A 16,610-nucleotide genomic window follows, 5' to 3' on the forward strand; every position below is an offset into this window, starting at 1 on the left:
TTTCAATATATCAGAATGCAGCAATCCAGCGTGCCACCCAAGCTTATTGCCCTGTGTGCTATTCAGTATTTTTTTGCTTAAGGTACAGTGCTCTTTTCTCCATGGAACGTCTCCTCCCTGAATGAATGCCCCAGGCTCTGTGAGTGTTGAAAGAAGTCTCATTATTGCAGCAATGTGTGGATAGCCCCTCTTTCTTTGAGACTCAGTTTTGGAGCATTCATGAGCCTTTTTTTCTAAGATTTCCTCTGACATTTAAGCATTGAAGCGTTTCCCCTTTGGGCCAGGCAGTGCAATGCTTGATACTCCTGTCAATGTTTCTGATGCACTCCATGGAACCGCTGGTCCTTAGACTCCATTACTTTAAGTGCCTCATGGGGAAATACTTTCACAGCTCCTTACATTTGTACTTGGTATGCTTCTGTTTTGAACTGTAAAATCATAATGGCTCTGGATGGAGTGACAAAGCTTGATTAATATTCTCGCATGCATATAGTTGTAAGCAACTAAGGCCACAAAATGCCTGGATTTTTATACTCATCAACCTCTTTTTGACTAAGCATGTGCTTGCTTTTTAACATGATGCAGCAGTTCATCACTATTACATAAAAGGCTGACTTGATTTAACACTAAATAATTCAGCTTCTTCCAACAAAAACACATCTGTTTGTATGAATCACATTCATGACTGTGTTTGTGTGAATTACGTGCCTTCTGAGCATTACAAACACCAGCCTATTGTTGTCATGAATAGACATGATTGTTTCATGCATCTGTTGATGATTTGTTTCATCTGGAGTGAAACCACCTTTGATTAAGCCGATCAATGCCTTTAGCCACCCACGTATCTGACCTTCAATCAAAAAAAGGGGCTTTTCCGCTGTGTTTTCAAGTACATCAAAGACATTTGCTTGTGGCCTTATTGTTGACAGAAAGCTGAACAAGCCCAGGATGCCTCCTCCTTCGAACTAACACACAGATGGCTTGTTTGATGATTTCTATTTTGACAGGATGTCAGTACGTCTTTTATTATTCAAAGGTTTGGGATGGAAACTGGGAATCTAGAGTAGCCTGTTTTTACACTGACAACCACAGCTCCTTCTCTCAAAATATGAGCAAACCCGATGCTTGACATTGTCATTGCACTGATGTTATTTATGTCATCAAAAAGCTAGTCTGTTTGACAGGCAGAGATAAAGGTTGCAGAAGTGTGTCTGTATCTGGAAAGCCCTTGAATGTCTTTTGTACTAACCTTACTAACAGTAAACACACTGTATAAACATGAAACCACATTTGTCTTCATTTGTGCTGTAGTCGTACACAGTCCAATCAGAGTATTGTGTCTGTCCTCAGGATACAGGGGTCAGAAAGGAGAACGAGGCCAGCTTGGGCTGGGGTTACCAGGAGATCTAGGATCCATGGGACCACCAGGTAAGAACACAACATTAGATCAAACAGCTGTTAGTATGAATACTTTAAGGAGTGATAGTTTGCTTTTTTTATGCATTTTTATGCATTTTAAAACATTTCCCTGCGGTCTACGTAAACTGTAAATGCTCTGCTTGGGTCGGAATTCTTCATTAATTAAACTCCACAGGTTCATCTTTAACCCTATTTCTGAGAAATGACACCAGTCGTTTTGAGCGCTGGCCCTTTAAATGCAAATGAGCCACTTCACGCCCCACCCCTTCCAGGTTGCTGGCTGTGCTTCTCTGTCCAGTTGAGCTACTTGTGTTTGTTAATACAACCAACAACTGAACATTTTAGGTAATCGGCTTGAAGTTTAGACATATTTCCATTATGGACTACAACCGCTGCTGCGGACAAACAATTATGTCGTACTCAGTGAAATGTTCGTCGGAAGTCTTGACCCTATATGTGCAAATCTTGTGATGTAACTAGTTATAGACGCAACAAATTAAGAAAGAATTTTAACGGGTCTGAGAAATGCATTCAAAATGCCAAAATGCCAAAATGAATACAAAGATAGCTTTGCAGCACCTGGAGGGTTCAAATTCAGACTGTATGAACTATTAGGGTCCCCTAAATGTACCAAAGCCTAATAAAAGTGGGTTTACCTAAATATGACCCCTTTAAATGAATGTATTTGCAGTATGTGTTATGATATAGTGCCACATATACTCAGTACCAGATATTAGCAGAAAAGACCCTTTACATCTACATCAGTTCATGGGATTTCTTTGCCTGACCGCTGAAAGGAACTGGAGTTATCAAGTCTCAAATCTTGAATTCAATCTCAGCCTTCATTTGGTATCTCAGCATGTTAGAGATAAATGTTGCTCTCAGACTGTGACATGTTTTCAAAAACTCATGCACTGCTGCGTCATAAATGGAACCCCAACATGGACAGATTGCTTCAGTCATACACTGCAATGCAGTCTATCCTTTAAAGAAAAGTGGAGCTTGATGCTATCCTGAACAAAAGTTTCACTAAATACAACCCAAGATGTCAGCTTGTCCCTTGGTCCTGTGAACTAAAAAATAACCTCCCATTCCCTGATGGAGAGATGAAACTTCCCGTCTGTGACAGAAGGAGTTTATCGTTGAACCTTAAGTCACTCACCCTATCTATGCATGTGCATAATGTATGTGCAGGGCTAAAAGAACTTGGCTTTCGCCTCTCTGGAGAGAACAAATCATGACTGCAGAAAGACAGCATCTCTAGGGGCTCAGTTATAAGCATATCTACCTGGCTTCAGATGTAGTCGCATCTTGAAAAGAGTTAGATATAATTTTATGAAACTGCTGTGAATGGGTGGCCTATACTACTGGGTTTCCTAAGTGCACACAGCACACAGGACAGGAGCAGGATCATGTGTGTGAGACACTGTGTTTTTCTTGGCCATCATGCTGTGAAGGTGTAGTTTGTATTCTTTGATATCCACATAGAACAGATTTCCTCTGTCTCCTACAGGTTCACAGAGACTCAGATGTTCTTCATGAGTCACACACAGGAGGGAGCACTGCACATTATCAGCCTAACTTTTGGTCAGGATTAGGATATTACAAAACTAACACATTTATAGGAAGTAATGTCAGTAATTATTTAACGGCATTGAAGAGGCTATATGCAGTATTTTTAATTTGAAATATGACCTTAAAATTGGGGTGCCAATAAGCGGGGGTTAAACATTAAAAATTCATGCTGACCAGCATTTGTGTGGGGCCCATAGAGCAGTGGAGGGGGTTCAGTGGATATAGGGTAGAAGTTGTGAAAATGTCATGTAAGATCCAATGTATAAGAGAGGAATAGAAGTCCAGAATCGGACGTTGAAAGAATGTTAAGTTTCTGTTTTGTTTGTTCATTATGTATGGACTGCACCCCCACATGCCCCCCCCCCCCTCTCGCGCTCTGACAGATTGACGGGAGACAGAATTTTATGAAAAGGTCCACAACGTTTATTTTTTATGAGGCTCACAATTGGTAGCGGCGCCCCTGCCTTAAAATGACCTAAAATGATCATTAGAATGTTGAGAGCAAAGAGTTCTGAAGTTATGCCAGAAATGCCAATGTGTTAGATTGTATTTTCTGCTCAGATTCTATTCATACTGATGGGTCAGGTGATTTATGTGGCCATAAGAGGGAGTAGTGAGTCATTCTGCCATAGTGAGAAAAACTTAACACCATGAGGTTTTTAACCAAAGAATTAGAAAGTGATGAGATAGAATGAGATAGATGAGGATGAGTGACAAAGTGCTAAAAACTAGAAGCACTGTTGATGTTTTGAAATCTGTTTGAGTTTTATACTGAAAAGGCAGTGTTTCTTCAAATATTTGATTATGAGGTTTATGAAGGTATAAAGTTATTATTTGATGTTATTATCCTTGCCAAGTTGGCCATTTGTTGATCCATGGTTCGGACTAAACCGTGAGAGTTCCGACCTTGTTTGAATGTTTCCAAACAGATCTTTAGAGCAGTTATTGATAACATAAACTGTACAGAAAATAGAGGTGATTTGTGATTGTACTGTGGCGGTTTTCTGTCTGAATGCAGAGCTATAACAGAAACTATCAACTAATGTAGCACATGGAGATTGGAAAACACAGTGTTATTTTTGTATTACTGACCAACTACTGTATATAAAATAATAGGCTATGAGTTTTGTTTGAAGACTGTACTGTTGTTGAGTTGTCGGAGGAAAAAAGAGACAGCAAACTGGAATGCACATCTGGGATCTCTCCCCGTTCTTTACTCCACTTCGTTTTTATACAGGGTTGATTGGAAATCATTGTCCATAAAAGGAGCTAAGCTGCTAGTCATTTGTTTTATTTGTGACAAGCAGTTTAGCCAAGAGCCTGTAATTTCTATCTATCTATCTATCTATCTATCTATCTATCTATCTATCTATCTATCTATCTATCTATCTATCTATCTATCTATCTATCTATCTATCTATCTATCTATCTATCTATCTATCTATCTATCTATCTATCTATCTATCTATCAGTCATGGCCTAGAAGACTGGAGAGTTGGCTGGTGAGTCGGCATGTGACCGAAGAGTCGCCAGTTCGATTCCATGGACTGGCAGAAAAAGTTGTTGGCTGATGTGCCCTTGAGCAAGGCACTTAACCCCCCATTTGCTCCCCGGGCGCCTGCTATGGCAAGCCCGCTGCTCCTAGTTTGTGGTGTGTTCCTGCATGTTCTAGAGATGGGTTAAAAGCAGAGGTGGAATTAAATTTTTTGGTAAATTGTACTGTATACTAACAATAAGAGGATCTGAATTAATTAATAATAAAATGATCTTAATCTATCTCTCTATTTATCTATCTCTCTATCTATTTGTCTGGGTGTTACTAGGATACAAGAGAATTATTAATGACCTTTTTAATCTTATTGTGATGTGTGTAAGCATTAAGCTTTATAGTTTTGTGATACCGTCTGGGGGTACAAAGCATTTGTTAATTGTTCGTGGTACTTTTGGTAGTTATATAGGTGGGTTCTGGTACGTGACTTCCTTCTGTTATTATGAGTTTGCAATATCAATACTACATACTGTATAACCCCTTCAAGGTGAGAACGACCATATTATGCTTTTGGTCTCTTTGCCATCACACTGTGTCCTAATGTTTGATGGTAATTATGCCTGATTGCACTGTTGTTAAGCTCAATTCTGGACTATTTTTAAAATTAGAAAAGAACACAGCTGTAAATTTACTGAGATAAGCAAAAATCTCCATAGACATGACAGCATATATTAGTAGGGTTAAGTTAGCATCTCTAAATGTTGTAATTAAGTCCTTTTAAACATAGTCGAAGCTGACTAAAATCCTGTTAAATGGCATGGAATAAAAAGTACCGTAGCAACACACATACGCACACACATACACAGTAAAGAAATATAGTGACGACAGCAACAAGGTACAAGGTCTAAATACCATAATAGACATGGCAACAAGCTGAGTCTTCTGTCTGAACATGCAAATGCAAATAACTGAAATAGAGGCAAACTTTTGATCATAGTACTTTTTGCACCTTTGCACTGATGATGATTGTACCAACCAGCACAGCGCTGTGAGCACTGTGGTTAAGAAGAAGATGGATGTGGTGGTGACGAAAAGGGCAAATTGTGTTTGTACACGGAGAGAGAGGACAAGGCGGTAGCTGTGATTCACTTTGTATAAACTGTAGAAGAAGCTGAGTTCCCTTGTCGTGCTGTGACTGGATGTAATAGACACTCCTGTGGTTGGAGGACTTTTTTTATTGGTTTATTAAGTTGGAAAGAAAGTGGTATCTTTTGCAGAAAGGAACAAGCAGTGAGGAGGTCTTGTGTTTGTGTTTGTACAAGGGAGACAAGGAGATGGTGTGGAGTGGAGTGAATTTCCTCAAACTGTTGCTAAGTAACAGATTCTAATGTGTATTCTGCATGATGACCTTATGTTAGACGATGGGAAAATCTTGCTTCTCTTTCAACATCATAAAAATAGAAGACAGAATGCATTAAGTTACGAAAATGTATCCAATGATTCAGCTATTGAGAAAATCAATGTACTTTCATGAAAGTGGAAGCTTTATTTGTTTATATTGCTTGGTATTGGCAGCAATTACATAATCGGAAAAAACACTGCAATTCAAAGGCCCAGAAGGTAATATTGATGAGGATTTAGGGTGAGCTATGGGCAAAAAAAAAAAAAAAAAACACCTTGTGCTCCTAGTGCTGTAGATAAGTCTGACCCCATCCATTATCCTTCTGGAATAGTGATGAAAGTTATCTTTTTGCTGGAACATGTTAACACGAGGAAAAAAATAAAATCGCTAAATCTTGCAAAATGAAACAACACATAAAAACAAGTCAGTCTGTGTGAAAGCTTGCCATTTTTAGGTTGTAGTTGGAGCTTGGAGGTTATTCTTTTGCATAGTAAGGGGCCCTTTCAAAATACTAATGCACAGATAGAAAAAGTAAGGAGAAAATTTTAAAAAAGACCACGACACAATAGAAATATTCAGCCATATTCCACCAGAGTTCCTCCAGTGAGCCACTTTGTATCTTTCACGTGGAAAAAAAACATTTCAGAATCAGTTATCTGTGCATTTTCCTTGATAACCAAGCTAGTAATTTCAAATCATTATTGCAATTGTAATACTGCACAAAGTAATCACAATATGGTATAATTTTTTATCAAAGCATGCAGCCCAAGTATCTTAATAATTGAGGGAATTAAAGGAAGGGCGAGCTACTCTCACTGTCTTTATTGCTGTCTATTAAAATAAAAATCACACTGTTCTACTTTTAAAGCATTACATAAGAAAAAAATGTTACATCACAATAAACCCTAAGCAATTTCACTCATTCAGTCTACACAACCAAGGCATATTAGGATGAAAATGGGGTCTAATATCATATTCTAAATTATCATTGCTCACATGAGCCTAGTTATCTGTTTTAGTGTAAAAATATCTGTAAGTTTGTGGATGTAAGGGAGTCATACATTACTTTATATTCTCCTTCCCATATGGTATTTCACACTTAATGTTGCCATCTGTATGAAGTAAATAGGCCTCTCTCTCTCTCTCTCTCAGGGCCAGCTCCCTGCCTCCTCAGCCTTGCATGCAGATTTTCACAACTTCCATTTTTAATCCTCTATGGCCACTTGCTATAGACAGAATTTGTGCAAACGATTGTGCCAAAACACCCTTTGGAGTGTTATCAATAATGGAAAGCTTCACTCAACAGTGATAAAGTATAGCCCGGTGCAGGAATTCATAATATCTAATTCTCTGTTAAGGCCCTCCTGGGATCTCTTCTCATGGCCCTCCTGGCTCTCCGGGACCCCGTGGACCTCCTGGGACGTGTGACCCCAGTGACTGTCTTCCTCCTTCTTCATGAGCTCGGCAGAACGGTCCAGACTGAACACTGTCCATCACTGACACTCATGTTGGCAGATACAGATACAGTAGAGAGCCCAAGAAGCTGAATCACAACGTTTCCTCAGCTGCGGTTTGTCAGACAGACTCACAACTGACCTCTTTTGTCCACTTTTACAATAACATTTGTATGCAGTCTGGGCTTTTACTTCTGGGATTGCTGTTTTGAATTTTGTTTTGAATGCAACAAAAAAAAAAGCCTTTGAGTAACATTTTTTTTTCTTTTTTTGCAAAGCTGTTCTTTCAAGCTAGTTCTTGTTTTCACACCCCCTACTGTGATGTAATGCATTCCTTGTCAGCGCTCATTATGTCTTTCAAGACCATGAAATGACTTTGTTTCGTTAAGTTCAGTCCCGTCTGAAAACGTGATCTTAATTATTTGTTTGCCTGCTTAATGGGCATGCCTATGCACTCTTCTGTTCTTATTCAGATAAGCCATTGTGCTGGCAGAAGGTACATCTCATCTGTATGTGTGTGAGTGTGTTTGTGTGTGAAACAGAGACAAAGATTAGCTGAATGAGTACGCCTGTTTAATGTGTGGGTGTGAGGAAATAACTGTTTTGTTTGTTTTTTTTTTTTGTTTTGTTTATTTTTGAAAACCCTTACGCAACCAAAGTGCAGCAGATGTGTCTGATATGAAAATTATTTATTTAAAGCGTGTTCCTCAAGAATGTACTTAAATGAGGGGACTGATTATTGTACTAAATGTAGCATGAATATTAAGAAATATTATCGCTAGAAGGTGGGTTTTTACATATCTGGATAATTGAGTTTTATTTATTTTATTTTATCTGAAATTAACCTTTTATCACTCATTTTTACAACAACCTGCAGTGTAATCAGTGATGAGGAGGTCTTCCCATTTTTTAAGTTAAAATTGCTCAGTCAGCCATAATATACTGTATCATCACAGAGCTTTGCCATAGTTTTTTTTAACACAAAAACTCCTACTTTTAGTGCGAAACTGTTAAAAACACACACAAACACATTGAGGGCAGATTTAAAGAATGTACTTTAAACGTCATTAATCTTTAATAAGTGCGATGTGACCTCACATTCATCTTTACTGTGGGTTTAATCTGTAAATAAGTTGAGCGGGTGTGTATTTTGTTTTTCTTTTTCTTGTCTAATGGGGCTTGTAATGGGACCTGACAATATAATTACATAAGCAAGTTGTCATCTTAATGATGAATTAAGGTTCTCACTTTTAATATCGATCATACATCTCTGCAGATGTTATTGATAGTTTGTGTGTGTGTGAGAAGCTGTTATTAACATTTACTGTTTACATACTGTCGTGTATGATGATTCCTTTGGTTTATATGTATATTTTTGATTTTCAGCCACACTAAGGAAATCGGAGAACTTCACTGCAGCTTTTATCTTTTTGTCGTGGTACAACTTTATACTCTTTTAATGTACTTGAATTTTCATGTTTGTTTAACAGAGTCTTGGTTGATATCCTGGTTTTTCACTTTCACAACTGACCAGCACTGTGTGTCTCTGTGCATCTTTGGTTTTTGGGGTCATCTAAAGACTGGAGTTTATTTTATTTATTTTCTGTTACAAGTTTAAGACTCTTTTTGTGGTTGTCAATGATTTTCCAAAGGTTTTGAGTCAAATCTTCTCGACAGATGACGTGATCATGTCCAGAAATTCACATGTTGGAGTGTATTTGCTCTGAAAATTCCCTTTTTAATGGCTCGCTCAAAATGACAAAAATTTCCCCAGTCTTTAAGCTTTACTCTGTTTGAAGATGTTAAGGAAAATATCCAATTTAGTTCATTCAACAAACCTTAAATGCATTAATCACCATAAACAATGAAGGTTTCTATTGCAGAAACAGATAATTGGATTGTGGTGCATTTTACTTTCCTCAAGCTTATGTTTTGAGCGTAACTTAATGAGAATTTGACTCAAAGGCTTTAATTTTACTTTTAAGTGTCATGCTGTGATTAATGTTTGAAAAGTTATGTGGGTGTATCTGAAACATAAAAACTCATGTCTTTCTGTATTTCATCTTTTAAGATCAGTTTGATGCTTTTTCTCTTCTTTCAAACTTTCAGTCTAGAATTATGGAAAGGCTTCATACTTCTCTTACACGTGTAAATTATAACTCACATCCTACTCTGAAGTAACAGAGCATGATTTTTTTATATTTTTCATAAAATGTCAGCTTGGTTTTTATCTCTGGTAAACTTTATCAGTGTGAGTGGGTTTAATATTAGATGGGTTTTAAATCACAAGTGTGCCAGCGACTTCATTTGTGGGTTAAAGGAGCCCCCTGCTGGACATGTTTCTATCTCTTTATGCTTTGTAATGTGACTGAAAAACAATTTTTCTTTGGGTTATAGAATAGGTGACGTACAATCTCCTTATTTTCCCTTGACTTCCCTCTCTTCAAGCTTAATAATTTTCATATTTGACTTAATGGCTTCCCCTCAAAGACAATGAAACCGACCTTGACCGAATCTAAACGAGACAGCGTCAGCAAACAAACATGATCTCAACTGTTAATTCTGATGAAAGCTATTCTCACTTTGTATGTAATTAAGTTGGAATTGATATTAATGTGCGCTGGTTTGTGACTTCAATTTAGCTAAACGGTGTGATAACTAACACAAAATGGCTACTGGTGTCACAGACCACTTCACTGGCAATTTCCATCAGGGTTTTAGTTGAAAGATTTATTGTGAGAAGAAAAATGTCACATTAAAACAAACTATACTTAAATTCTTTGTATGACGCTGTTATACATGTAAAAAATAGTCATGGCACATAAAGCAAATGTAATCATGAAGAAGTTATTTAGAGCATATATTTCATTATTGATTATTTTTTAACACTCACAGCTGACCCTGCTGTCACATACAATCTACTCTTGTAAATAAGCTTGTAATAAAGGACAATACAGCTCAGTCTCTCAGGTGGTCCCTCAGATGAAAAATGTCCACCTGCTGCTCTCGCTGTATCTCCTGCGCTATTTGTAGGTCATGTTGTGTAGAGTGAATTAAATGTGTGTTTCTGAAAAAGTCTGTTTCGTTGAACATCTACCTCAGTCTTGGTTTACCACGTCTACATAATGAGCTATTTTGGTGAAATGTTAACGTACAACACTAACTGTTGCCTTCCGCTCAAAAGCAATTGAAACTTTCTGTGTTTGTGGGAAAAGGGATGTGTTTTAGTCCCACGCATCACAATCGGTTGGCTAAAGAAGAGGGCCAGTAATGTCCCTCAAGTGGAGGATCGTCCACTTTGTTTGTGGTTACCAGATTTCAGAGGTTCTGTTTTATTTTACTTTTCTTTTATTTACACTGACTAACAGTCCCTGCCTTACACGTGTGCAATAAATGTTATCCGTTGCTTTATTCCTGTGTTGTGTTGTATTTTCATCACACATTCTTTCTTGATTTAATTGAAGGTTTTTAAAACATCATTATTTCACATTTTATTATAGTCCTGCTAGAATATAAAATAAAAACATACCAAAGCATACCTTTGGTTTATTTTATTTGTGAAATAAATAACAGTTTGTATGTGTCGTCTGTCATGTCATGTCAAACTATATTAACTATATTCTTCTGTAAAATGAGACAAAATCTCACATCAGGTCATTTTATAGGAAATATAATTAACCACAATTCAAACAATTTACAGATTTACATCATACGCTCAAGTCAGTGTGACTTTAATGAAAATTACTTCCTCTCTCCTTTTTATTTTGAGCTGCAGAGCTGAAAAGGCAGTCGGACATGCAGAAATCTGTTTGTGTGTTTTTCAGCAGGTTTATACGTACGTACACAAACACACACACGGCACAAACTCATTGGAAAGGCACTAAGACCATACATTTAAACCCTGATCTGCTTTGGGTTATTATATGAAATGCAATCTGTGAGCTTTCATCGGGGAGAACAGGGTAAATGGAGAACATACAAAAAGAAAATGTAAGCGGAGGTCCAGGGAGAGTGAGATACACAAATGTTTCCAGTCATTTCATTCCTTTTCAGAAGCATGAGTACACCTTTCTGAGATTATCAAAAACATTTCCGTGTAAAAAAAAAAAAAAATAACACCAGAAAGTGAATGATTTTTGCAGCACATGGAAAAAAAAGAATGTTTTGTGTTTTACAACTTGAAGAGGCTGGCGTCCTCTGATGGAGACGTGAATGGCACAGAACATGCTCACAAGACTAGAGGTTAATGGATGGAAAGCACCACAAACCACAGCTCCTGAGGACAAAGTGTGAAAAATGTTGTGTGCTTGGGGGAGACAATCCAACAGTTTTTCTGTCTCTATGCCAGAGTGGCTCTTAATTTCCTGCAGGTCCCTTCACATCCAGAGACTGTTGGGCAGCCCCTGATGGCAGGTTGCAGGCTGATGGGTCACAGTAACCATTAGGACCAGCTGAACCAGGTGGTCCAGGGACACCGGGCTGTCCAGGAACTCCAGGAGGTCCTCTTTGTCCGTCCCGTCCATCCTGACCGTAACCTGGTTTGCCAGGCTCACCTGTGACCACAATGTGTTTATTAGGACTGCCACTGTTAATTTTAGGATAGAAATACTTATTCAAAAGATAAGAATGACTCACCAGGAAGTCCAGGAGGTCCTGGCTGACCCTTTGGTCCTCGTACAGTGGGGCCTCTGGAACCTCTGTCACCCATTTCACCTGTTACACATAAATACAGTGAGGACCTTTGTGTAATCTGACAGTTGTGTCATAACTTCATTTGATGTTTTTTTTATTGTTTCACTCTTCAATCCAGCATCGACTGGTTTTATCTATCTACATGTACAAAATAACACAGAGCATGCTATTATACTGAACAAACATGGAGGTCACTGGAATAATTTATAAATTTGCAACTTTTGCCAGCACAGGATTGCGATAAATGTTGATCGAGAGTGACATAAAAGTTGAATGAGTTTAATTTATGAGTATTAAAACTGGAGTAAAGGAAAAAATCAGGTGTATTTAAATTAGGGCTATGTATGGAAGTGGCACAAACAGATTCAGTGTGATTTATGATGTTCACACTGTCATAAAAAATATTACATTCTTCTGGGTCACATTTGCCTGGAATCTATTATACATAACAGTCTCACATAACAATCTCAATCATCTGGTCCACTGTTTTGTAGAAGGACTGAGGAGTATATTAAGCTGTGGACTGAAAAACAAAGTAAAATTCTAAAAAATATTATACAAGAATATAAAAATTACTACATATATAGTACTGTATAGTCTTAGGTCACCTTTCGCTTTGTTGTTTTGGGGTTGAAAGGGGCATACAAATTATTTCTCATTTTCTTTTCTTCAGATAGAACAAATAAATGCATGAAATGAGTGGAGAGCCTTGAAGGACACACAAAAAACTGTATTAAATGGGTTTTAAAAGTTAAAGTTACTACATAGTGTGCCCCCTGTCCTCTTCATAAGAAACAGCACAAACAATTAGAAATCTGACATGTTGAATGAAACCTGGTATAAAGCATCAGAAAATACAGCATATGCAATAAATGTCATATTGTCTGAACAAAAGGGTTAAAGACGTTATCAGAGGAAAGGGAGGTCCCATTAAATACTACCACTTTGGTTTTGTAGGAGATGTTTTTTTCCCTGAAACTTTTGTTTTTACTGCTGTACATATTTCACATATATCCACACTGCATCTTAACATAGAGGCCGTGAATCTGTGTGGTCATTAGAGTCCTACTTACAACAAACCTGATGTTGGCCTAGGACTTTTTCACAGTTACGTATGTACATAAATATATTCTCATAGATGGAGGTGGTTGTTCATTTTATTTGGATCACGATCTAAACTCGCATTTCAAATATTAAAAAAAAAACAACCTTGAAGAAGAAAGTTTTTAACATAGAACACTCATATTTTTCTGATAATTATATGTTAAACTAATGTAACTTTAAATTAAATCTTGTAAATGGACTGATCTTATATAGCGCATTTTCTACACCTTCATGGTGCCCAAAGCGTTTTACAATTCCTCACATTCACCCATTCATACACTAGTGGACGGCAGCTGCCATGCAAGGCGCTGGGAGAAATGTAGGGTTCAGTGTCTTGCCCAAGGACACTTCATCATGTGGACATGTGGACAGTTGGAGCCAGGATTCGAACCGTTGACCCTTTGGTCATTGGACGACCCGCTCTACCAACTGAACCACAGCCTTGTGTGAAAGGCAGGTGAGTTTTAATGGATCAAATGTATTGTGCAAACTGGCTCGTTTACCCTTTCAAGAAAATATAAAGAGAAATGAAATAAAACAGCCAGAAATGTTCATTTATACATAATTTATCTCCTCTGACAATATTTTTTATGCCCATGGTTGCATTAATTTTTAACCAAGATCTTGTATTGACAAGGGGAAAGTCAGACCGTTGCATCAAATCCACTCACGCACATCCTAAAGACTCTCAATGGGGTTCAGGTCTGGACTCTGTGGTGACTAATCCATGTGTGAAAATGATGTCTCATGCTCCCAGGACCACTCTTTAACAGTTTGAGTCTGATGAATCCTGAGCAATGTCCAGTATTTATGCTTTCTAGTAAAATGCTGGTGGATTAAGAGATGAGAAACTACTTTGTGCATCAGTCAGGGTTAAAGAACAGTAATTATGGCTTGGGCTTTTACATATTTGCTTTGTTAAATCCAGTTAGAGAGTGGGTTTTCTGGCCAGGCTGTGTATATTTAAACAGGAGCATTTATGTATCATGATTATTTATCATTAACATTTTATATTATATTCGACCTTATTTCAGATCACTGTGTTTTTGTCTCTTGTGCAGCTGTAACATGCATTAACCCTTTATCAGGCAACTGACTATTTTTGGTCATTTCCACATACATTACAAGACAGTGACAGCAACAGTTACAGTGAGGACAGTGAGGCAACAATCTCAGGTCAAGTGGGGTCTACAAGGTCTGTAAGGTCCACCTCTGCATGAACAGTGAGTGTACCTGCTTTGTTAGGTACCATGAAGTAATGGTACTAATGTAAGGAATGATGTTCAAAGGGATAATGTGGATGTTGACAGGTGTCTGGATCAGCACTTAAGTTGTTGTAATACTCTACAAGTGATGTTCTTTTCACCTTACATGTGTTTTTCTTGTATTTTTTATATAAACTTCTTGGATTTTTTATTTTTTTTGGCAATTATGGGCAAGGAACCAAATATGGTATCTCCACTGACCTTGATTTTCTACATAACAATAAAATATTTTTAAAAATTTCACAAAAGTAACACATTCTTCTTAGGTCCTCCAATAACACACTAAGGTTGAAATTTTGAATTCCACATACCGTACTTTCCAGACTATTAGGTGCACCTGACTATAAGCCACACCCACCCATCTCCAACAGCTCATTATCGATTCATTGATGCCAAGCTTACGTGCAGCAGCTCTATTTCCTTCTTTGACAGCCGGATTGATCGTTAGCCCAGAAAACATAATTTAGCTGCATCATTTTTGAGCAGCACGTTCACAGCGTGTGGAAAAAAGTAGCGGTTTATAGACCGGAAATGACGGTATTTCTATGAGTGCCCTATAAAGCAGGGGTGTCAAACTCATTTTCTTCCAGGGGTCACATTCAGCCCAATTTAATCTGAAGTGAGCCAGACCAGTACAATAATAACATGATAGCCAATAAATAATGACAACTCCAAATTGTTTTAGTGTAAAAAATAACATCCAATTATGCCTATATTTACATTTACAAACTATTCAAACAAAAAGGATGTGAATAAGCTGAAAAAAAAAAAGAAATTTGCAAAGAAATATAATTACAATTTTATCAATATTCTGCCTCGACTTATCATTATACATGTGCATTACAGATCCGATCTACAAAAGCACAAAACATTCAGTGACAGGCAGAATATTGTTAAAATTGCACTTAATTTACTTCAGACATTTCAGGCTATTCACATTTTATTGTTAAAGGATAGTTTCTTAACGTAAACATTTTCCTAATTTAAAGTTTTTTGCACTGAATCAAAGAGAAAAAAATGGTGCTGTCATTATTTATAGGTTATTATGATATTATTTTTGAATTTGATGCCCTAACTTGCACTTTGCAAATTCATCCCACGGGCTGGATTGGAACCTTTGGCGAGCCGGATTTGGCCCCCAGGCTGCATGTTTGACACATGTGCTATAAAGGGTTAATATCAAAGTTTTCATCAGAGTTTTTATCGTTCAGTGATATTTCATTTCCTACCTTTGGGTCCTTTCAGTCCCAATTGTCCCGGTGGCCCTTTGAGTCCTGGAAGGCCTCTTGATCCAGCCTGCCCAGGGAAGCCATTGTCTCCCGGAGGCCCAGGAGGCCCAGGTGGTCCAGGTTTGCCAGGTAAACCGGCCACGCCAGACTCAGGCCTCCTTAAACTAGCAGCTAACTGAGCCAACTGTTCTGTTGGACAAAACAAGACAGAGACATGCAGACTTGGCCACCACACATCGAATGTTTCCAAACAATTGTAGCTCAGTGTTATCATGGGAACTTTAAAGACCAGCGAAATGGATCATGTGATAGCAGAAGACTCATCTTTGGAAAGCCCAAAGCTACTCTTATAAAAACGATGGTCCAACAATTCTTGTACTTCAGCTCAGAGTGAAGGTGAAACTGTGGTCACAATATCCCTCGAGCTTCTCCTGTTTTTCAACCTTTCCCCACAGAACCTCAGTAAATTGAGCAGAAAGGAGATAATACTCTTTATTTCAAGCAATCAGCGATAGGAAATGTATGTTCACGGTGCAACGGTTCTAATATTAATCTCTTGTGGCTCCTAGCTGCATGGTATTTTGCACTTAAAATTCCAGTTTTCTGGCTGCTGATGAAAATTCATGCAGTGGCTCCTCGACAACTCTTTTTTTTTTTTTTTTTGTCTTTAAGGTTTCCTTCCCAGGCAGACTCTTTGCTTGGAGCAGAGAAGTGCAGGTCTGCTGGAGGTGAAATTAATTTTTCAGCACTTCGGGTATAAAAAAGTCATGAGTATAGGAGATGAGCTGTGAAGGCATAAGAGCAAAGAATGAAGAGAACAGAGGTTGTGACTTCAGTGAAAACATTTCTAAAGCTCAAGGAAAAAAAAAAATCTTTCATCCATCAAATAAACAAAGGCTGAAGCTTATTACATGTTTTGGTTATGAGACCCTCCTTTTGAACTTCACAGTTTTCAGAAAACACCCAGATCAATGAGACAAC

General features: G+C 37.8%; 2 protein-coding genes across 3 annotated transcripts in view; one reads left to right on the forward strand and one right to left on the reverse strand.

The window, feature by feature from the left end:
* The window catches only part of LOC115434420 (collagen alpha-1(XIX) chain), a 127,315-nt gene extending 116,565 nt beyond the window's left edge, over positions 1-10,750 (forward strand). Inside the window, exons 52-53 of the mRNA XM_030156358.1 lie at positions 1,351-1,428; positions 7,244-10,750. Coding sequence (XP_030012218.1) covers positions 1,351-1,428; positions 7,244-7,344 — 179 coding nt within the window. The 3' untranslated portion in view covers positions 7,345-10,750. The remainder of the gene's footprint in view (positions 1-1,350; positions 1,429-7,243) is intronic.
* A 128-nt stretch (positions 10,751-10,878) lies between these two features.
* Positions 10,879-16,610, reverse strand: part of col9a1b (collagen, type IX, alpha 1b) — a 28,030-nt gene continuing 22,298 nt past the window's right edge. Inside the window, exons 35-37 of one of the 2 annotated variants that reach the window (XM_030156360.1) lie at positions 15,630-15,818; positions 11,975-12,052; positions 10,879-11,892 (exon numbers count right to left, since the gene is read on the reverse strand). In XM_030156360.1, coding sequence (XP_030012220.1) covers positions 11,696-11,892; positions 11,975-12,052; positions 15,630-15,818 — 464 coding nt within the window. In that variant the 3' untranslated portion in view covers positions 10,879-11,695. The remainder of the gene's footprint in view (positions 11,893-11,974; positions 12,053-15,629; positions 15,819-16,610) is intronic. The other variant, XM_030156361.1, reaches the window with a different exon arrangement.

Source organism: Sphaeramia orbicularis, chromosome 15, assembly GCF_902148855.1.
Source record: "Sphaeramia orbicularis chromosome 15, fSphaOr1.1, whole genome shotgun sequence".
NCBI lineage: Eukaryota > Metazoa > Chordata > Actinopteri > Kurtiformes > Apogonidae > Sphaeramia > Sphaeramia orbicularis.